Source organism: Plasmodium fragile, assembly GCF_000956335.1.
Source record: "Plasmodium fragile strain nilgiri unplaced genomic scaffold supercont1.8, whole genome shotgun sequence".
NCBI classification, from domain to species: Eukaryota; Apicomplexa; class Aconoidasida; order Haemosporida; family Plasmodiidae; genus Plasmodium; species Plasmodium fragile.
Window position 1 is genome coordinate 51,698 of NW_012192588.1, and position 16,490 is coordinate 68,187.

A 16,490-nucleotide genomic window follows, 5' to 3' on the forward strand; every position below is an offset into this window, starting at 1 on the left:
AAAAAAAAAAAAAAAAAAAGTTCGCACAAGGGGGGAAACTTTATCAACATAAAATTTTAATTTTTAATTTCTCGGCCAACTACCTTCTTTTGCAACTTTACCGTACACTAAACATATGTGTAAAGAATGTTTGTAATTGTGCGAGGTGCAGCCTTTTCTCTTCTGTAGACTCAAATTGGAGGTTTTAAATCGTCAGATGTTCCGGTTAAAATGGCAATACTATAAAATAGCAAGCAAAACACGGCAACATACGTATGTACAACACCCTAATTTACATTTACATACACAAGTTCGTCTTGAATGAACTTAATTTCCCAAAGGATGGGACTGCACATAAGGGACTGATGAAAAGATTATCTTGTGAGTTTATTCTTCTTGTTTTTTTGTATTTTTTTTTGTTATTTCTCTCATCTGAAGAAGTGTTCCATAGCTCTCATATTCTGCTTATTTTCCCTCCACGCTGTTTACTATATGTACTGTTGAGATTTGAGTTGTAGCGTTGGCAGGATTAAAATGGCTCCATAAGTCTCAACTCACAAACAGGATGACAAAAAAAATAAAGCTTCTGTAATGAGGCTTCTAAAATAACTCCGCTTTTACATAATTGTTCCCCTCACATAGGATATCATTGTTGCGAATAAAAAACGCGCCTTGAATGTCCTTCTCGTCGCTTCTCAAAATGACAGTAGAACATTCATTAATAAACGCAACTTTGAATATACTTGTTAAAAAAGATTTACATGTTGTGGAGAAGTGCAAAGGTATTTTCACTGTCCTCATATGTGCGCGAAAGGACCTTTACAAAAGGTACATTTTTTCTTTTTTCTTTTTTTTTTATAAAAATTTATATAGAATTTTGTTTTATTTTTTCATAATGCATAAGTTATTGTGGAAGTGTACGTGTATGTATGTACTTTTCCTACTCACTTTCAAAAAAAATTGTCCTCCCATCGTTGTTACTTTTATAATTGTGCCATGAATAAGTGGTGTATGGGTATTCCCCGCTTGTTTGCCCTACTACTTTGTTTTATCTAAATTGTCACGAAGTTTTTAGTTCTTTGTTTTTATTCTTCTTCCTTGTTTTTGTCTCCAAAGCAGCTTGCTCCCTTCGCGCTGCTATATTGAGCAACACATTAAAAAATAACTCCACTCAAGGGGAGGTAAATAATGTGTTATGCATTTTGCATATCAACAAAATGAAGTGATAAGGTGGGGGCATTTAAACTTTCCACATGTAGCCTGAACATTTCCCCCTTTTTCCATTATGTACAGTTTTAATGGTTTCTCTAGCGCTACTGCTACACATAAGAGAGATTTTTTTAAAAGGAAAGCGAAACACACACGCGCAAGAGGGGACGCACGTTTATTTTATCCACCACAATGCCAAACCCTTTTCGCGGCATCGCTGACTTATGTGTCAACTGATTTAAGACCATCCTGCGCGCCCTATATCTTCATTCCCCTGCCCCATTGCGACAATAAATGAAGAGATCGAAATAACACACATAATGTTCCCCTGCACATGCGTGATCATATTCTACAACTGTTTGTTCACCCACCAACATGCTAACAACACGTGCCACCACGCGTGCACAGGTTATTGACAGCATGGCTGGTGATGAAAACCCGAATGATCAAAGTTTAATGTTTGACACAAGTAACAGCATAAATCACCTGACCGGAAATGAATTCTATTTCTACTCTAACGACGATGCTGGGGTATACAGGAAAAAGACGCGCAGTGAATCCCAATTTCGGGAAGAAAACACCAGTGAGCGTGACGAGACGCCCCCCGTAACCACGAATGATATAAACGTCAGGGGGGATAAAGTCAAAAGCCTAAAGAAAAAAGAGAAAGAATCAGGAAGACACAAAGCACACAGAGAGATCAAAAAACAACAGGGGGATACAAATGATTACTTCTACACTGACAGAATAAACATGCAACACACGTATCAGGAAAGAGAAATATTTGTCTTTGAGCAGGAAATTGACAAAGTACATAATGTGTACGACGGGGAAGAAATCATGAAAATTATAAACAAATTAAATTCTATAAGGAAAGAAATCGAAACAGTCATATACAAAAAGTTAGAAACAAAATACATAGAATTCCTCAATATGTCCAACAAGATTAAAGACATTGAAGTCTTCTTATCAAATATTAAAAACTTAGTGGCAGAAAATACAAGCGAGTTGAAATTTCTGCAGGACAAGAAATATAAGGAAAGTCTAAACATAGTTAACCTTGTGACGAAAAAGAAAAAATTCCAGAAAATAAACTTAACAATTCTAACCATATATATTATCCACATATATGATAAATTAATTTTTAAAAATATTTTAAAGAAGGATTATGAGTATGCATCCCTAACGTACTTCGAGCTGGCCAAATTTTTGAACACACATGGAAAACTTCTCCATCACCTTAACTGTATACACCATTTGAAGCAAAAAAATTTGGTAGATTATTTCAACAGATTGAAGCAAAAAAATCAGACAAATTTTGTCGAATTTTTATTTGCAAATAATGGGAATAAAAATTTACAAGCACAGTTAGAAAAGTCCTTCAAGATTTATTTCTTCCTTTTTAAAAAAAAAAACTCCAATTTTATCGAAAATTTGCTAGCCCATGTGTATCAATGCTTTCGCAAGATTTCAAAGCAGGTTATTTTTTCCTTTGTAATTGTAAACAAAAAGGGCGGCAAAAGCAGAGCTAACAAAATCGAAGGCAAACAAAAAAGGAATTACAGAGATGCCCCCGAAAAACTAGTACAAAATAGTGAGCACCTCAAAGGAGAGTACATGGATAACTCCAAGGCACAATACCTTGACGAAGAAAAAAATTCATTTTGCTCAGAAGATAAACCAAAAAAATCCCAACATTGTGAATTAAAAACGAGTGGTTTGCACGAACAGGGGATTAATTATGCTCCTCCATTCTATAACACAAGTGTACATCATGTTTTGAATGAGAGAATCCCCAACCACGGGAAAAACATCGCGCACCATGGACACTATAACCAAAACGAAGGAACATCCCAGGGTGTCCCAAATAATACTGATAATATAAATGATGTGATTAGTTACACATACGAAAATGTAAAGGACTTAAAAACGGGAAGTAATAAAGACACACTTAATAACTCCATGTCAAATGAGAATAACCCAAAGGACAAAGTCCAAATTGATATAAACCAGCTACAAGAAGAAGACAATTTTTTGTTTATTCCGCTAAACGAGTTGGTACAAAAATTAAACGAAAAGGGCTGCTTCCTTTCGCTTGTTAAAATATACGAAATTACCTTTGATGTCCTGAACAAATATGACTCCATCATCATTTACTTATTAAATTATACACAAAATAAAGAATCTAGCGGCGGCGCGAAAGGAACAAAGATGGATAACATCTCACTTAATGGTAACAATAAAAACCACACTGAATGTGCCGCGAGCGATTTTTCTAAGCACCACACCGATGAGGGAAGTGCCGTCCCTGGAAGAGATTCCCCTGGTCGAAATGACAAGTTACAGAGCGACCATTCTGAGCATGACGAATTACAGAAAGACGACTCCGCGATAGAGAAAAGACACACCTTGGACGATTCCAACTGGGAAGGAAATTCCCCCCAAGGAGGAGACCACCCTGATAACTTCAGCTTCTACGACCTGTTCAACGAATATAGAAGCGAGAAACGCTTTTCCGCTTTCTCAAAATTTTATCAAATAAGCGACGGTAATAGTTCTTCCACCCAAATAACAGATTTTGTAAAAAACATCGACATTGAAAATTGCCCCTTTGCAGAATATTCTCAAAAAATTAAAGAAAAAATTGAATCATATTTAAAAGGTAGGAGCATCCATTATGACCATTCCGAGGCGTTCCTGTATTTCGCACTTGACAATGCGAATAAACTGTTAAGTGCAAAAAATAAGTTCCTAAGAAATGTAGAGAAAGCGCTCAAAACGATTATCGAACATATGAAATTTGAGAACTTTGGTTTCCATTACATATTCCGGTTTGTAGTGGTCACCATTATGTTTTGCCTGAATGCATTTCTCTTCGAGAGAAACTCATCCAATAGTCGCATCTACCATTGGGGGGTGAAAAATCCGCGTGTAGTTATTCCAAAGGAAGCGCACCACGAAAAGGAGGTTCAAAATAGGGACGTATCGGAGAGCCAGCAGGAAGGGCAACAAAATGGTAACCCCCCAATTCTGTGCAAAGAAGAGCAAAGCCACGATTATGTTCGGGAACACCACCAGACACACCTCGAAACAGAAGCGCGACAAGTTATTAACAAAAGCGAATGGGAGTTACCAACTTATCCAGGTGCTCACAAACTGGGAAGTAAAATGAAATGCACAAAATTTTCCAAAATTGAGAAGACACAAAATGGACAAAGTAGCACAGAAGAAATACACGCACGCGCATCTCATATTGTATATAACAAATCAAGCGAGAAGAGTCAACCTGAAAGACAGAATTACCAACCAGATGTAGAACAAATATGCAGGGAATATTTTCTGAATGAAAGTGCACCTTTCCGCTTTGCACAACAGGAGAAACGAACCCAATTCTTCTACGAACTGCTTAAAAGTAGTCCCATTTTTGAAGAAATGGAAAACAAAATTAAAAATAATTTCCCTCACTTTTTTTACCTTAATGGCAAAAAATTAAACGATGCCATTAATAAAGACAACTGGGTTCGGATACCAGCAAGCATAAATCAATGCATCTTTAAAAAGAAATTTCATTTTTTTGACGTTATATCGCTATATAAGAAAACTTTTTATAATTTTCTGAATGTCCCCTTTTCGGAAAATCCCCTAATCAGTTTTAACTTTAAGAGGTTAGAAGAACAGTTGTGTTCCGAGACAGACATACCACCCGAGCATACGAACGCGCAGGGAAACGAAAATTCGATCTCATCTAAATTGAGTAATCATGCGAGAAATTACACCAGTTGGAGTAAATCCACCACCCTTGATAGTGATCCATCCAAAGTGAAAAAAAAAACGAACGACCCTGACTCAGACGAAATGAGCCAAGAAGTCTACTTGAACAAGACAAACAAAATGGTGAATAAGAAGGAAATTTTCCACATTATTAACTTTGACATGGTTTTATCAAACAGTAGTAGCATGCTCATCTGTGTGCTGCAGCATTATTTAATGCTGGAAGAGCTGCTGCCCAATTTGAAGGATGAAATAAAACAGTACATGTTAAAAGTAATCGATTTTTACATGTACATATTATGCTGCTATTTTATGAAAAGGGAAACCATGGAAGAACTCCTCATTGACTTAAAAAAATACAACGATAGGTTAGGTATAAACAACTTATTTTTTATTTTAAAGAAACAAGAAAAGTACAAACATTTGTACAACTTTTTAATTTTTTACACTGCAGAAATTCGAAATAATTCGGATAATTATTACTTTCTGGATGCGCATAAAAATTCGCATCACCCCTTCCAAAATAAATACAACGTAACAAATTGTAGCAATGTCACGGATAGTTTCTGTCCACCTCTCAGCTTAAATAACTTTTGCAAAATTTACAGTTCCACGTGTCACTACGCCATTGCGGAAAAGATAATTTCCATCGAGTCGTTGTACTGCTTGCTTAGTAAATTGAAAGAAGAAATAATGTCATCTGGGGGAATGCCAAGGGAAGAAAAAACTGGCCAAGTGGACACGTTCAGCGGATGCATTCATGTTCCAAATGGAGAACCCAACCAGAAGAATACCCATCACAGTAGTACTATGGGTAACCACCGTACTGACGCCGAATGGGCTTCCCTTCGCCCCTTCTTGGAACAAAAACTGCACATCATAGATGAACTGCGAATATTAGTTTATTGCGATTCTCTCTATGAACTTGTAGACAGCAGTAATTACATCAGCGAAGTTGTAAAGTTAGTTAACGACGCGTGTAATTCGCTCGGAGGGGGGAGGAACGCAACGGACGTTTACAACATTGAAACAAAAAAAGATTTACGGACAAGTTTACAGACAAATTTCCAAACGCATATGAACCAGTTTATGAACTTATACATTAACATACTGAATGACGCGAAACGAAAACTAACGTTCTGCTGCGACGGGGTCGTATCAGTCGTAGTCCACTACCTACTCTGGAATTTAATAAATTACATTTTTAACCTAAATAACATCGAAATTGTCCACCAGATTAGGACTGACGTGCTACCAGTAGTATCCCCCTGTAATAAGAACAACCCAGCAGGAACTCTGTCTGCCCCCAGAAGTAGCAGCCAAAGAAGGACAAACCAACGTGTGCCCATCCACGGTGTAGACCCAAAAGGTAGAGAAGAATTTATGGTGAATCAGAAAGAGGAAGAAAATGCTTTATCCCGTCGGAAAGATGCAAAATTAGCGGGAGCCAACCTCGTCAGTAATAATAAATCGGACATACGAGAAGCGATTACACAAAAGAAAAGTGATAATTCTACAAACAGCAGCAACAGTGCGAACTTTCTTGGGGATGCACCTCAACACGTAGTAAACACCTTAAAAAAATTCTTTAGCAAAATTTCAGAGTCCATAATTCAGCATATAACCAATTTGGAAAGGGAAATAGAGGAGTACTTATCTCAAAGCGAGAATGACAATAGCCCTATCTGTGATGTGCGCAATTCTGCGTACATGAATCTATACAAAGAGCTAAAAAATGTGCACTCGGAAAGGCACAAATTTTACTACATTTTTCTCGCAAATGGGATAAATTATTACGATCAGTATGTAGACCTCCATTTGTGTAACTTCACTAAGCTTGACCAATTGGTTAAATGTGCAAATGCAGATTTCTTCCAGTATAAGCACGTGCATTCCGTCATTTTGAAGTACCACTATTCTAAACTGGTGCCTGAGAGCTACGTTACTCAGTACGAAATGAGCGTCTTGAAAGAAATACAAAGTAAAATAAAATCACGAATTGTGTGATGGGAGAAAGGAAGAGCACACGGGGGGGCACCTGACCCCACGAAAACTACACTCGTGTGTGCGCGAACCTGTACGTACATGAGCGCGACGCCCTACACCTACGCGCGCGTCATATACACATATGCACAACTTGTAATATGCTAATGGGTTAGGGGTGGCGAAAAAAGTCACTCTGTGCAAACTGCTAAAATTACCACATTTGTGTATTTGATCAACCTTGCATTTGACAGCTTATTTTTTCGTTTTAACTTCACATTTTCGCGACTTCCGCACCCTCGATGTTATTAATACATCTTTACCCCCATGACTGCAACAAACTCTTGATATGGTCCGCAGTTACATCCGCTTAAACTCATTTTGATGAATTAAATTTTCTATGAAAAAGTTGGGACGCGCTGTCGCGCGCAGGTACATTTCACCATGTACTGTAATGTGCACATTTGCTTACATATACATATGCCTGTATTTATTTTTTTGTTTTTTTTGCACGATTAAGTAAATCATGGATCTCAACTTTTTTCTGGTAAACACAGTGATAATTTTTTTAAAAAAGAAAATTGCTTCGTTCCTGTCCATCTGGATCTCAAAAGTCATTAAATTTGTTTTTTAATCACCCCAATTTTCATCATACCGATAGCGAGGAGCACCTCGAACTCAATCAATTTTATTTTCCCTTTTTTACGAGCGCTCCGTCTCAATTTCTTAAACATATGATGCGAAAGGGAATATTTTAAAAGCGCAATCTCATGTTGTCGAAAATGCCGAACTGACAGATCCCCAAAAGCGAGTGAAGTAAACGGATAAGCTTTTCCGCAGTTCAAACGGGTGAATCCGGGAGGGGGGAATGAGCTGCACTCACTAGGGTACATGTAAGCATATATTATATGCCACACCTCATATGTTAAACGTAAATTCTTCACCCCCCTGAGGCTTTCCCACGCGCTGCCTACGGGACCACCAAAAATGAACACCTACAAACCAGAAAACGAAAACCCCGTGTTGTACAACTATAAGGAAGACGAGCACAACGACCATATCCTTAACGAGCAAACGATAAAGGAGCATTTGTATAACCCAAGCGACTTGTGCAACCTAAACTACGATGAAGATCAAATAAGTGTAGACGAAATTTATGATATGCTAAGGGATATAAAAGACCCCGAATATTCCTACACATTAGAAAATTTAAAAATTATTGAGAAGAAAAACATTTATGTAAATCTGCAAGAAAAAAATGTCACTGTGTATTTTACTCCAACCATTCCAAACTGTTCCCTAGCTACACTAATCGGTTTAATGATAAGTATAAAATTACAATTCTCTCTATCGAACTCTTTCAAGATAAATATATACATATTCCCAGGGTCTCACAATTCTGAGCATTCCATAAATAAACAACTGAACGACAAGGAAAGAATCGCAGCGGCGATTGAAAATTCACACCTGTTCAATGTCATCAAGAGTAGCATCACATACAACTACCCGGTCGTTAACTTTTGACGCATACTCACAATTGACCGTGGATGATGCTAAATGAGGGCCCACATCCACCGTCTCAATCGTAAGGGCATTGTTCATTGTGCGCCCAAAATTTTAACACCACGTAATATGTAGCTACACGGATAACCTCCTTCTGCCTAGTCTACACACAGTGACACCTGTCCAACATGGCCTTCCATTTTAACGTATAATTTTTTTTTTGTGTTTTCACCGATAAAATCCTCAAAATCATGTTTAATCGTTTATTCTTCCTCCGAACCAAATCTGAGTTCGAATGAGCTTTTCCCTCCACACTGGATAGTTGTGTCCAAATTTGGAAGACAGTACCCGAAGTGGTTTTTAACTGCACTGTCGAGCATGAGTTAATAATCGCCAGGAAGAAAAAAAAAAATTCCACATGGAAACAAAATTGGAAACAAATATGCACGGACATTGAATCAAATGTGTCTTATGGGCATGACTATGATGTGGAGCGTGCAGCCAAGCACGCGGTAGACGCACGCCGAAAATACATCGAATTAATTATAAATTGCTGTGAATCAACTTCAAAAAAGCGTGCACAGTACGACACAATCACTAAAGCAAATCTGTCGATGCAACAAGGACAGACACGCACTTAAAAAGCTGGAAAATTTTATTAGGGTTGCGCGATCCCCTTTACACTTCGATCCAGACGAGTGAAAACGGGCGCGTGAAACTACATTGTTGTAGCATGATAAACACAGTACAGTGGTGTCACGAATCGACACGTGAGTACATCAAGCGACACATACATGAACGGATCAACTGGTACGTAATCTAACTAACCCAACATACGAGCGGATCGTCCACAACGCAACCCAATGCACAACTACTACGCGGGCCAACTTGAACACAGCACAGCCAACGAAACTTCCATAAACTAATGCAGTATGCCTTCTCGATGTTTGTTCCTATTTACTTCAAAAGGGGAAGCACCATAAATAAGTGCGACGGGGGCGTGCCACATTCAAACGAAATGAAATGTGTACACTCAATATACCAACTGCAGATAGCAGCCGTGTTATATCCCCTATAATGAAAAATTGACTATATTTTTGTAGTACAAATAATAAAGCATTTCAGGGGCCAGCAACTCCACGCTGTTCGAGTTGTCCTTAACGAACAAATTGTTTTGATTGTCCTCTTCGGGTTCTTGAAATGGTGAATCCACATAATGATCCAGATTTTCTCTTATTTGTAAAAATGAATGTTTTCTGTTTTCCTCCATTTGTTTGATTTCGTCTTCTTTCCCTTTTTCCAGTGTTTTTTTTTTTTTTTTTTTCGTCCTTGTCCATTCCTCCCCGTCCTGTGACTCCTGCTCTGTAGACTCATCCACCTCGTAACAGAGGAAATTTTCTTTACCAAAATGATAACAGGATTTGTAAAAAAAATACATTGGGCTGCTTTTATAATACCCTGTATACAGTATTGGAAAGAGGGACGAAGGGTGGCTTAAATTCTGAATGCTAATTTTATTCTTTATAAATAAATTTATGTAAATAATAATATACTTCCAAATATGATTATCTATATGTTTATGTTTCGGTTGAATATTTTCTATTATGTCAAATTCGTTTTCTTCCTCGATAAATTCGATATTCGAACCTATCAATTCAAAGTCCGAGATGAAGAAGCTCCAATTATTTAGGTGTTTGTTCTTTAATACTACTAAGTAATTCCCTATAGTGGACAGGGCTACTAGCATGTCATAACATTTTATCCACCTTATCTGTTTGAATCCCTTGTAAGCGGAGATGTTTACCTTCATTGCATTCTGTAAATCCATGTGCTTCAAATCGTAAATGTATAGTGTGTACTGCCCAGATTTTAGCGACACAACAAGCAGGTATGATTGGTAAATGTCTTCACTGAAGCAACACAACTCGTGCACTTCCTTCTGAATTGGATTATGAATTGTATGATAGAGGCATATCCGATCGATGTAACTGTACAGATCATCGTGCTTTCCTCCTTGCGTTGGACAGCTCTTGTTTGCCACTATACAGGAAGGAATGTTATTTGCCAACTGGGAGGGCACCTCCCCAGTAGTACACTGCTCAAGGGAATTCCTCTCATCCGATACAGTCACTATATTCGAATGAGAACCCCCCCCCATGCAGTGGACACTATACTTGTACGTAAGTTTGTACAGGAACACCTTTTCCAGTGTCCTTACACAGAGCAAGTTCCCCTTCTCCCTTATGGCAATATCCAGCGGGGTTGTTATCCCCAGGTATACCTTAAACAGAAAACTTAATTCTATTTTTTCGTCAAACAGGTTTTTTTCCTGTACATTCCTCAAGTAATTATCATGCGTTCTGCAAATTTCATCCGATATGCACTCAATTTTGGAATATACTAAGTTATTCCTTTTTGGCGACTCCGCTTTATTGTTTTCCTCCTCTTGTACGGTGGCACACTTTTTCACGTAGTGCATTTCGAATGCGAGGACATACGACGGGGTTCCCACATATATATAGTGCTTGTTCTTGTCTATGTCCCTATGCTTATTCACGTTTTTCAAGCTGTTCTTATTTTTTAGCAAACTGTGAGGAAAATTAAAATAGTCCGTTTTTTCCCTCCCGGAGTAGTCAAATGTGTAGTAGTCATTTACTTTTTCGAAAATTTCCCCGTCTTTCTCCTCCCCTCTGGGAATGTTACCCCTTAGGCTTTTTCCCTTCAGAAGAGCATCCAAATTGTCGTATATATTCAACGTGGTTGGTAATTCCTTGGACCTCCTCTTGCTCCTTTTTTTGTACACACAAATGGGGAAATATCCACTTAGCATTTTTTTTAAAAATTTCCGACTATTTTCATAATGTTCGAAAAATTTCATCAACTGCATGGCTTCTTCGTCCTTGTCTTCGCAGACGCTTGCACCCTCTCTCTGGGTCTGCCTGGGGAGGAAGTTGCTGCTGCTGATGTAGCTCTCCGTGGGTTCCACGGTTTTGGTATTCCCTATTGTAACTTCGCTCAACGCTGTGGTGGGCATTCCGCTGGGAAGTCGGGTAGTCGCTGCACTAACCAGTTCTGTGGCACCTCCCCCATCAACCACCGCTTCGCTAAGGATTGCCTCTCCTAGCCTTGCCGCGGAGCACTCCTCCATCTTACTCACACCATGGATCTCGTTATACTCAAAATTTTTTGAGCCACCCCCCTTCACACATTTTTTCTTATTCTTCGACTTACTCTTAGAATAAAGTATGTCTTTCCTCACATGCAAGGAGCTCTCTCTAGCAATTTCCTCAAATGTGAAGTTCATCTGTTCGTACGATATAATGGGGTGCGTCACATTAACATCCACGATGAAGTCGTTCATGCGTTCTGCATATGAAGCAAGGTGATGTACATCAGGCAGGGACGTCTCGTATTGGCCACTCGGGTCAGCCATATCCTCCACGTACACCCTAGTTACGTACGGAATTTGCTCCTTCAAACACAAAACAAGATCTAGGACGTAAATGTTCCCCCCTTCATCCCCGGAGGAGCGCTTTTTCTTCTTAAAATCCACACACTTTACTTCGCATATTTCAAAGTTTCTAATTTTGCTAAAGTTTAAACCTGTGTATATTTTATAATAATCTTTGAAAAGGCTTAAATGACCCTTCCCTGGTGTTGCTTCTTCTTGGTAGCCCCTAAAGGGGGGCGATTCCATCTCTTTACAATTTTTACTGCACTCAGAGATTTCCTCGAATTTATTTATAGATACGTCAGAATTGGACCCAAAGGGTCGCGAAAAATCGTTACTTAAACTGCTACTGTTCAAGAGACTCCCCTCTACCGTTTGTTTATATTCATTTTCTTTATAAAGAAGATAAAAATACTCAGAAAAGAAGCAAGGGAAAAAAAGCTTCTTTGAAATGATCGTCTCGATTCCAATGCAAAGACATAACAAATCCATATACACTATTCTGATTATGGGAAATTCGCAGATTTTAAAAATGGACAAGTATCTCGTCGATACACCTAATAGATACTTGTCATGTTTTATAAATTGTATTTTCTTTATATGTGCGTTTTCATCTTCAAATTTATCATCTGCACTTTTCCTACTGCTGCTTTCGTTATTTTTGCTTCTCAAGTTGGTTATGTTTTCTCCACTTCTACTCATACTTTTCTGGGATTTTCTCGAACTTTTTTTTACTTTCTTGGACTTTTGTCCCTTAAGTGCCAAGAGCTTCCTCTTATGTGCTTTTACCGAGTCGTCGTAACAGATGGAATCATTTTGTGTCAGAAAATTATCGGGAAGGTAGTTTCCATTTTGAATTGCTGCATTCGGGGTCTCGTAACTTTCCTCTTCCTCTTTGGTGGTCTTCAGATCCTCGTCACAGTTGGGACTTTGTCTGTCCTTATCGTTACCCAGGTCGTAGCACATGGCCAGGGGGTCAACATCCTTGGCGTGATCAAGGTGGTTAGCCTGATCAACACAGGTAGCTTGATTAACATTATTAGCCCCGTCAATATGGCTGGCCCGCTCATCATAGTCCGGGTTGCCAATCCCGCTTGCACTTCCAACCTCGTTGCTGTTAATGTTATCCAGGATGTTACTAAACTCGTTGCTGCTGATATTGTCGTTCCTTGTAATGTTTCCGCTGGTACTATTCTCATTCTCGATCTCCTTCTCAATGTCATATTCGTTCCCCTCGTCGAGCCCGACACTCTTCACCGCCTCGTGTTGTCCACTCTCGTTGCTGTCTTTATCATTCACCCCACTGCACGTACTTCCATGTATTTTCTCCTCCTCGAAAATGTCCCGCTTCAGATAATCTTCTTTTTCATTTTCATCGTAATACGTATGCTGCAGTAGTAAGGTGCCCGTTAAAATGTGAAAAAAGTAAAGAGACGTCTTGGACGCGGCCACCAGAAGACTCCCGCTTGCGTTTACGTCGAAGCATAAAAATTCTTCATTGTCGTAATTTTCTAATTTGTAAAAAACATCCTGTAATATATTCTTTCTTATTTGTCTATTGTAAAGATGGCTAATGCAAATATCCATTATATAGCTGTGGTATCATCTTTTTCTCTTGCGTTTTACCCCCGATTTTTTATTCGAATTTTTTAGCACTTCATTTGAATTGCAACTATCTTTCTGTCCCAATTCCTTTCACCCAGTGGTAGGTGCTATTTTACTACGTTAGTTCCGTTCGCTCCGTGTGCTACTTATTACATCTGAGGGTGAGGTGACACAGCCGCAAAAATGTGCAAACCTGCTGTGATTAGATAAATGTACTACTCCTGCACGACATTCCAGTGTTCGGGAACAAGCGGCAGAGGAAAATTTACACAATGTTTTAAGAGCGCCTTCATGTAACGGCTAATTTTAGGAAGGGAACAATCTGCGTACTTGTGTGTGTGCTTATACACGTATGTACGCACAGAGTTACGTGGGGACTTACAATCAACCTCACGCACGGGCAAATTAATCCACTAAAAAGTGAAACAATCACAAACACAATTAACATTTAATAGTGTTTTTCAAAGTGCAATTTTTTGTATTCACCTGTTGGTACTTTTAATTTATGCGCTTATGCGCTTGTTGCTATTTTTTTTTTTTTTTTTTTTGCTCAGTTTGTTAAACTTTCAAAAAGGTTACCATCAGCAGTTTACAAAATCATTCACATTCATAATTTTTGAATGAAGATACGCACCATTACACTTGAACAACAAAAGCTTTGTCAATTCGTTACATAAAAAAAAAAAAAATGTTTACAGATTTTTACTCATTTTGGATCCTGATTCATGTGCATATCCAATGATAAATATAGAAAAATGAAACACATTAATGGGCTGCAAAAGGAACGGTAACGAAACGGAGAGCGGTAAAACCTCAAAAGGAAAAAAAATTAAAAGCAAAGCAAGTAACAGTTAACACTTGTTCTTCACAAGCACCCACACAAGTCACAGAACTATTCCACAAGCACATGGACGTTTCCACAATTGCATATTACACATATATATATACACTTGTTACGCTAACAAATGCCACGCCAACCATGCACATACTTTGTTACGTCCCTTTTATATATATATACCGCTTTTATGTGCGCCCTATGTGGGTAAAATTAACTTTTCATGTGTTTGTAAAAAATGCATACGCACTTAAAACAATTTTGTAAAATTAAATTGCCACTTAGCTTAATCATTCATTTCAGCAAACGCGCAGATTTTTTTATTTTTTTCCATCATAAAATTAAAAAAAGAAAAGTAAATAAAAAAATAAAGCTTTACAATGCTGCTGTATTGTCACTTTTTTCTTTCTACAAAATTTTCTTCTTTTTTTTAATTCAAGAGGGAGTACATATAATATAGGCAAAATGTAAACAACCCTTCCATTCCAAGCACATTCCAGCTTCAACTTTTTTAAAAAACGCTTTTGCAAAAAAGAAGAAAAATAACGAGAAAAAATTCTACATGGGGTAAATGTCTTTTTACCTCATTGTTATTTAATTATAAACTGCTTAAAAGAAACCTTTTTTTGTTTCTTTCATTTTCCCGTTCATTTTTCTACGCATAAAAACAAATATAGCCAAAGCCAAAATTGAAAAAAAAAAAAAAAAAAAAAAGAACTGACTTCTGTTAGATACCTATAAAATATATCGAAGCAAAACTGCCACTAAACGCGTAACAACCTGCTCAAAATATACATTGAAGTAAAAAAAAAGAATTAATGCTGACCCCCAAATAAATGAAAACCTTTTCGTACTGAACCAAAATGCTACTCTTCAAAAGGAACTTTTCCAGATTTATAAATAATAATACACCCAGGAGGGGAGTGCGAAAGGTTCTTCATAAAAACGTAACAGAGTATAATAAGTATACGCCACATAACAACATTGTAAATCAACCAAATGGTAATAACAATCTTGTTAGAGGAGGTGGGGGTCTATTGAACACCTTCTATGAAAGCTTCATATATGGTTGTGGGTTTTTTTTAAGCAACAGATTGTTAGATCAAATTTTCGGCCCACGCACGTACGACTCCTTTAACAACAATATGGATTACTCAAATGACAATGTGGGTGGTCAAGCCACGGACAATTATAATAGTTACCCCAGTGAAAACCTTAACAACAATGATCCGTCTATCAATGACAACGATTTTCAGCAGGACATTGGTCTTGGCGATGACACGTTTGACTTTTAAAAGGCCCCAACAGAAGAAAAGAAAAAATTATGAAGCCATGCAAAAGGGAGGTCCATGAGCATAGAAATAATTGCACAATGCAGACTTATAAAAACAGCGTCTTCTCTTCTCCGAGCGAAGCTGAGCAGAGGGAACAACATGAAGAACATTATAACCTCCCTTATGTGTAAATATCTACACAACACTTACGTGTTAAAGACAACCTGCGGAAGTTTTCAAGCCAAGTGGATTTAAATATACACTACATCCGGTTGATCAGTTCTTCAATAATTTGACGTATAAGACTCTAATTCGAATAAAAAAAAACAAAAAAACAAAAGCAGCTCTTTTAACTGTTCCGTGGGACAGTGGCACGCAAAACGCGTGATACACATAGAACGAGGCGGATCCTATTTTCTTCCCATATGTATCTGTGCAAGTGTGCGAAAAGGTAGAATGTGTCCAATATTGCCCTCGTTGAACTGTGTATGATTAAATTTTTTAGTGAAAACACCCCTTGTTTTGTGAAATAGAGCAAATGTGATAGTAGCTGAGGGAAGTCTTTTTGGGGGGAGAGCTTTCAGGAATCCATCTTGAAGCCGCTTCGTCATTATTTTTCTTTTTTTTCTTTTCCACTGAATTTACTTCATTTGCCTCTTTATTTCAGCCCCACCCATATTATGTCATATGATCAACTGTTCATTTAGTTTACCCCCTTGTTTTGTCTTTGATTCTTTTGCTGCCCATATGGTAGCATGTAAATACTTGTATACCTTTTTTTTTTTGTACTTTTATCAACACAGTTATTACAAAGAGTGCATTACGCTCACCATCTACCCAAACAAAAATATTCATTTTTGAATAGCCACCGCATGGTGTG

At 37.9% G+C, this 16,490-nt stretch overlaps 4 protein-coding genes across 4 annotated transcripts; 3 read left to right on the plus strand and 1 right to left on the minus strand.

The window, feature by feature from the left end:
- Positions 1 to 1,608: 1,608 nt before the first annotated feature.
- Positions 1,609 to 6,966, plus strand: AK88_00952 (uncharacterized protein; the record flags this gene model as incomplete). Its single annotated transcript, XM_012478594.1, has 1 exon — positions 1,609 to 6,966. The coding sequence occupies one exon, from the start codon at positions 1,609 to 1,611 to the stop codon at positions 6,964 to 6,966; it is 5,358 nt and encodes a 1,785-aa protein (XP_012334017.1).
- Positions 6,967 to 7,929: 963 nt separating this feature from the next.
- AK88_00953 (uncharacterized protein) lies at positions 7,930 to 8,466 on the plus strand (the record flags this gene model as incomplete). The annotated part of the gene is made up of 1 exon (XM_012478595.1): positions 7,930 to 8,466. The coding sequence occupies one exon, from the start codon at positions 7,930 to 7,932 to the stop codon at positions 8,464 to 8,466; it is 537 nt and encodes a 178-aa protein (XP_012334018.1).
- Positions 8,467 to 9,517: 1,051 nt separating this feature from the next.
- Positions 9,518 to 13,483, minus strand: AK88_00954 (uncharacterized protein; the record flags this gene model as incomplete). Its single annotated transcript, XM_012478596.1, has 1 exon — positions 9,518 to 13,483. The coding sequence occupies one exon, from the start codon at positions 13,481 to 13,483 to the stop codon at positions 9,518 to 9,520; it is 3,966 nt and encodes a 1,321-aa protein (XP_012334019.1).
- A 1,716-nt stretch (positions 13,484 to 15,199) lies between these two features.
- Positions 15,200 to 15,631, plus strand: AK88_00955 (uncharacterized protein; the record flags this gene model as incomplete). The annotated part of the gene is made up of 1 exon (XM_012478597.1): positions 15,200 to 15,631. One exon carries the CDS (start codon positions 15,200 to 15,202, stop codon positions 15,629 to 15,631), a length of 432 nt encoding a protein of 143 aa, XP_012334020.1.
- Between the last annotated feature and the right edge of the window lie 859 nt (positions 15,632 to 16,490).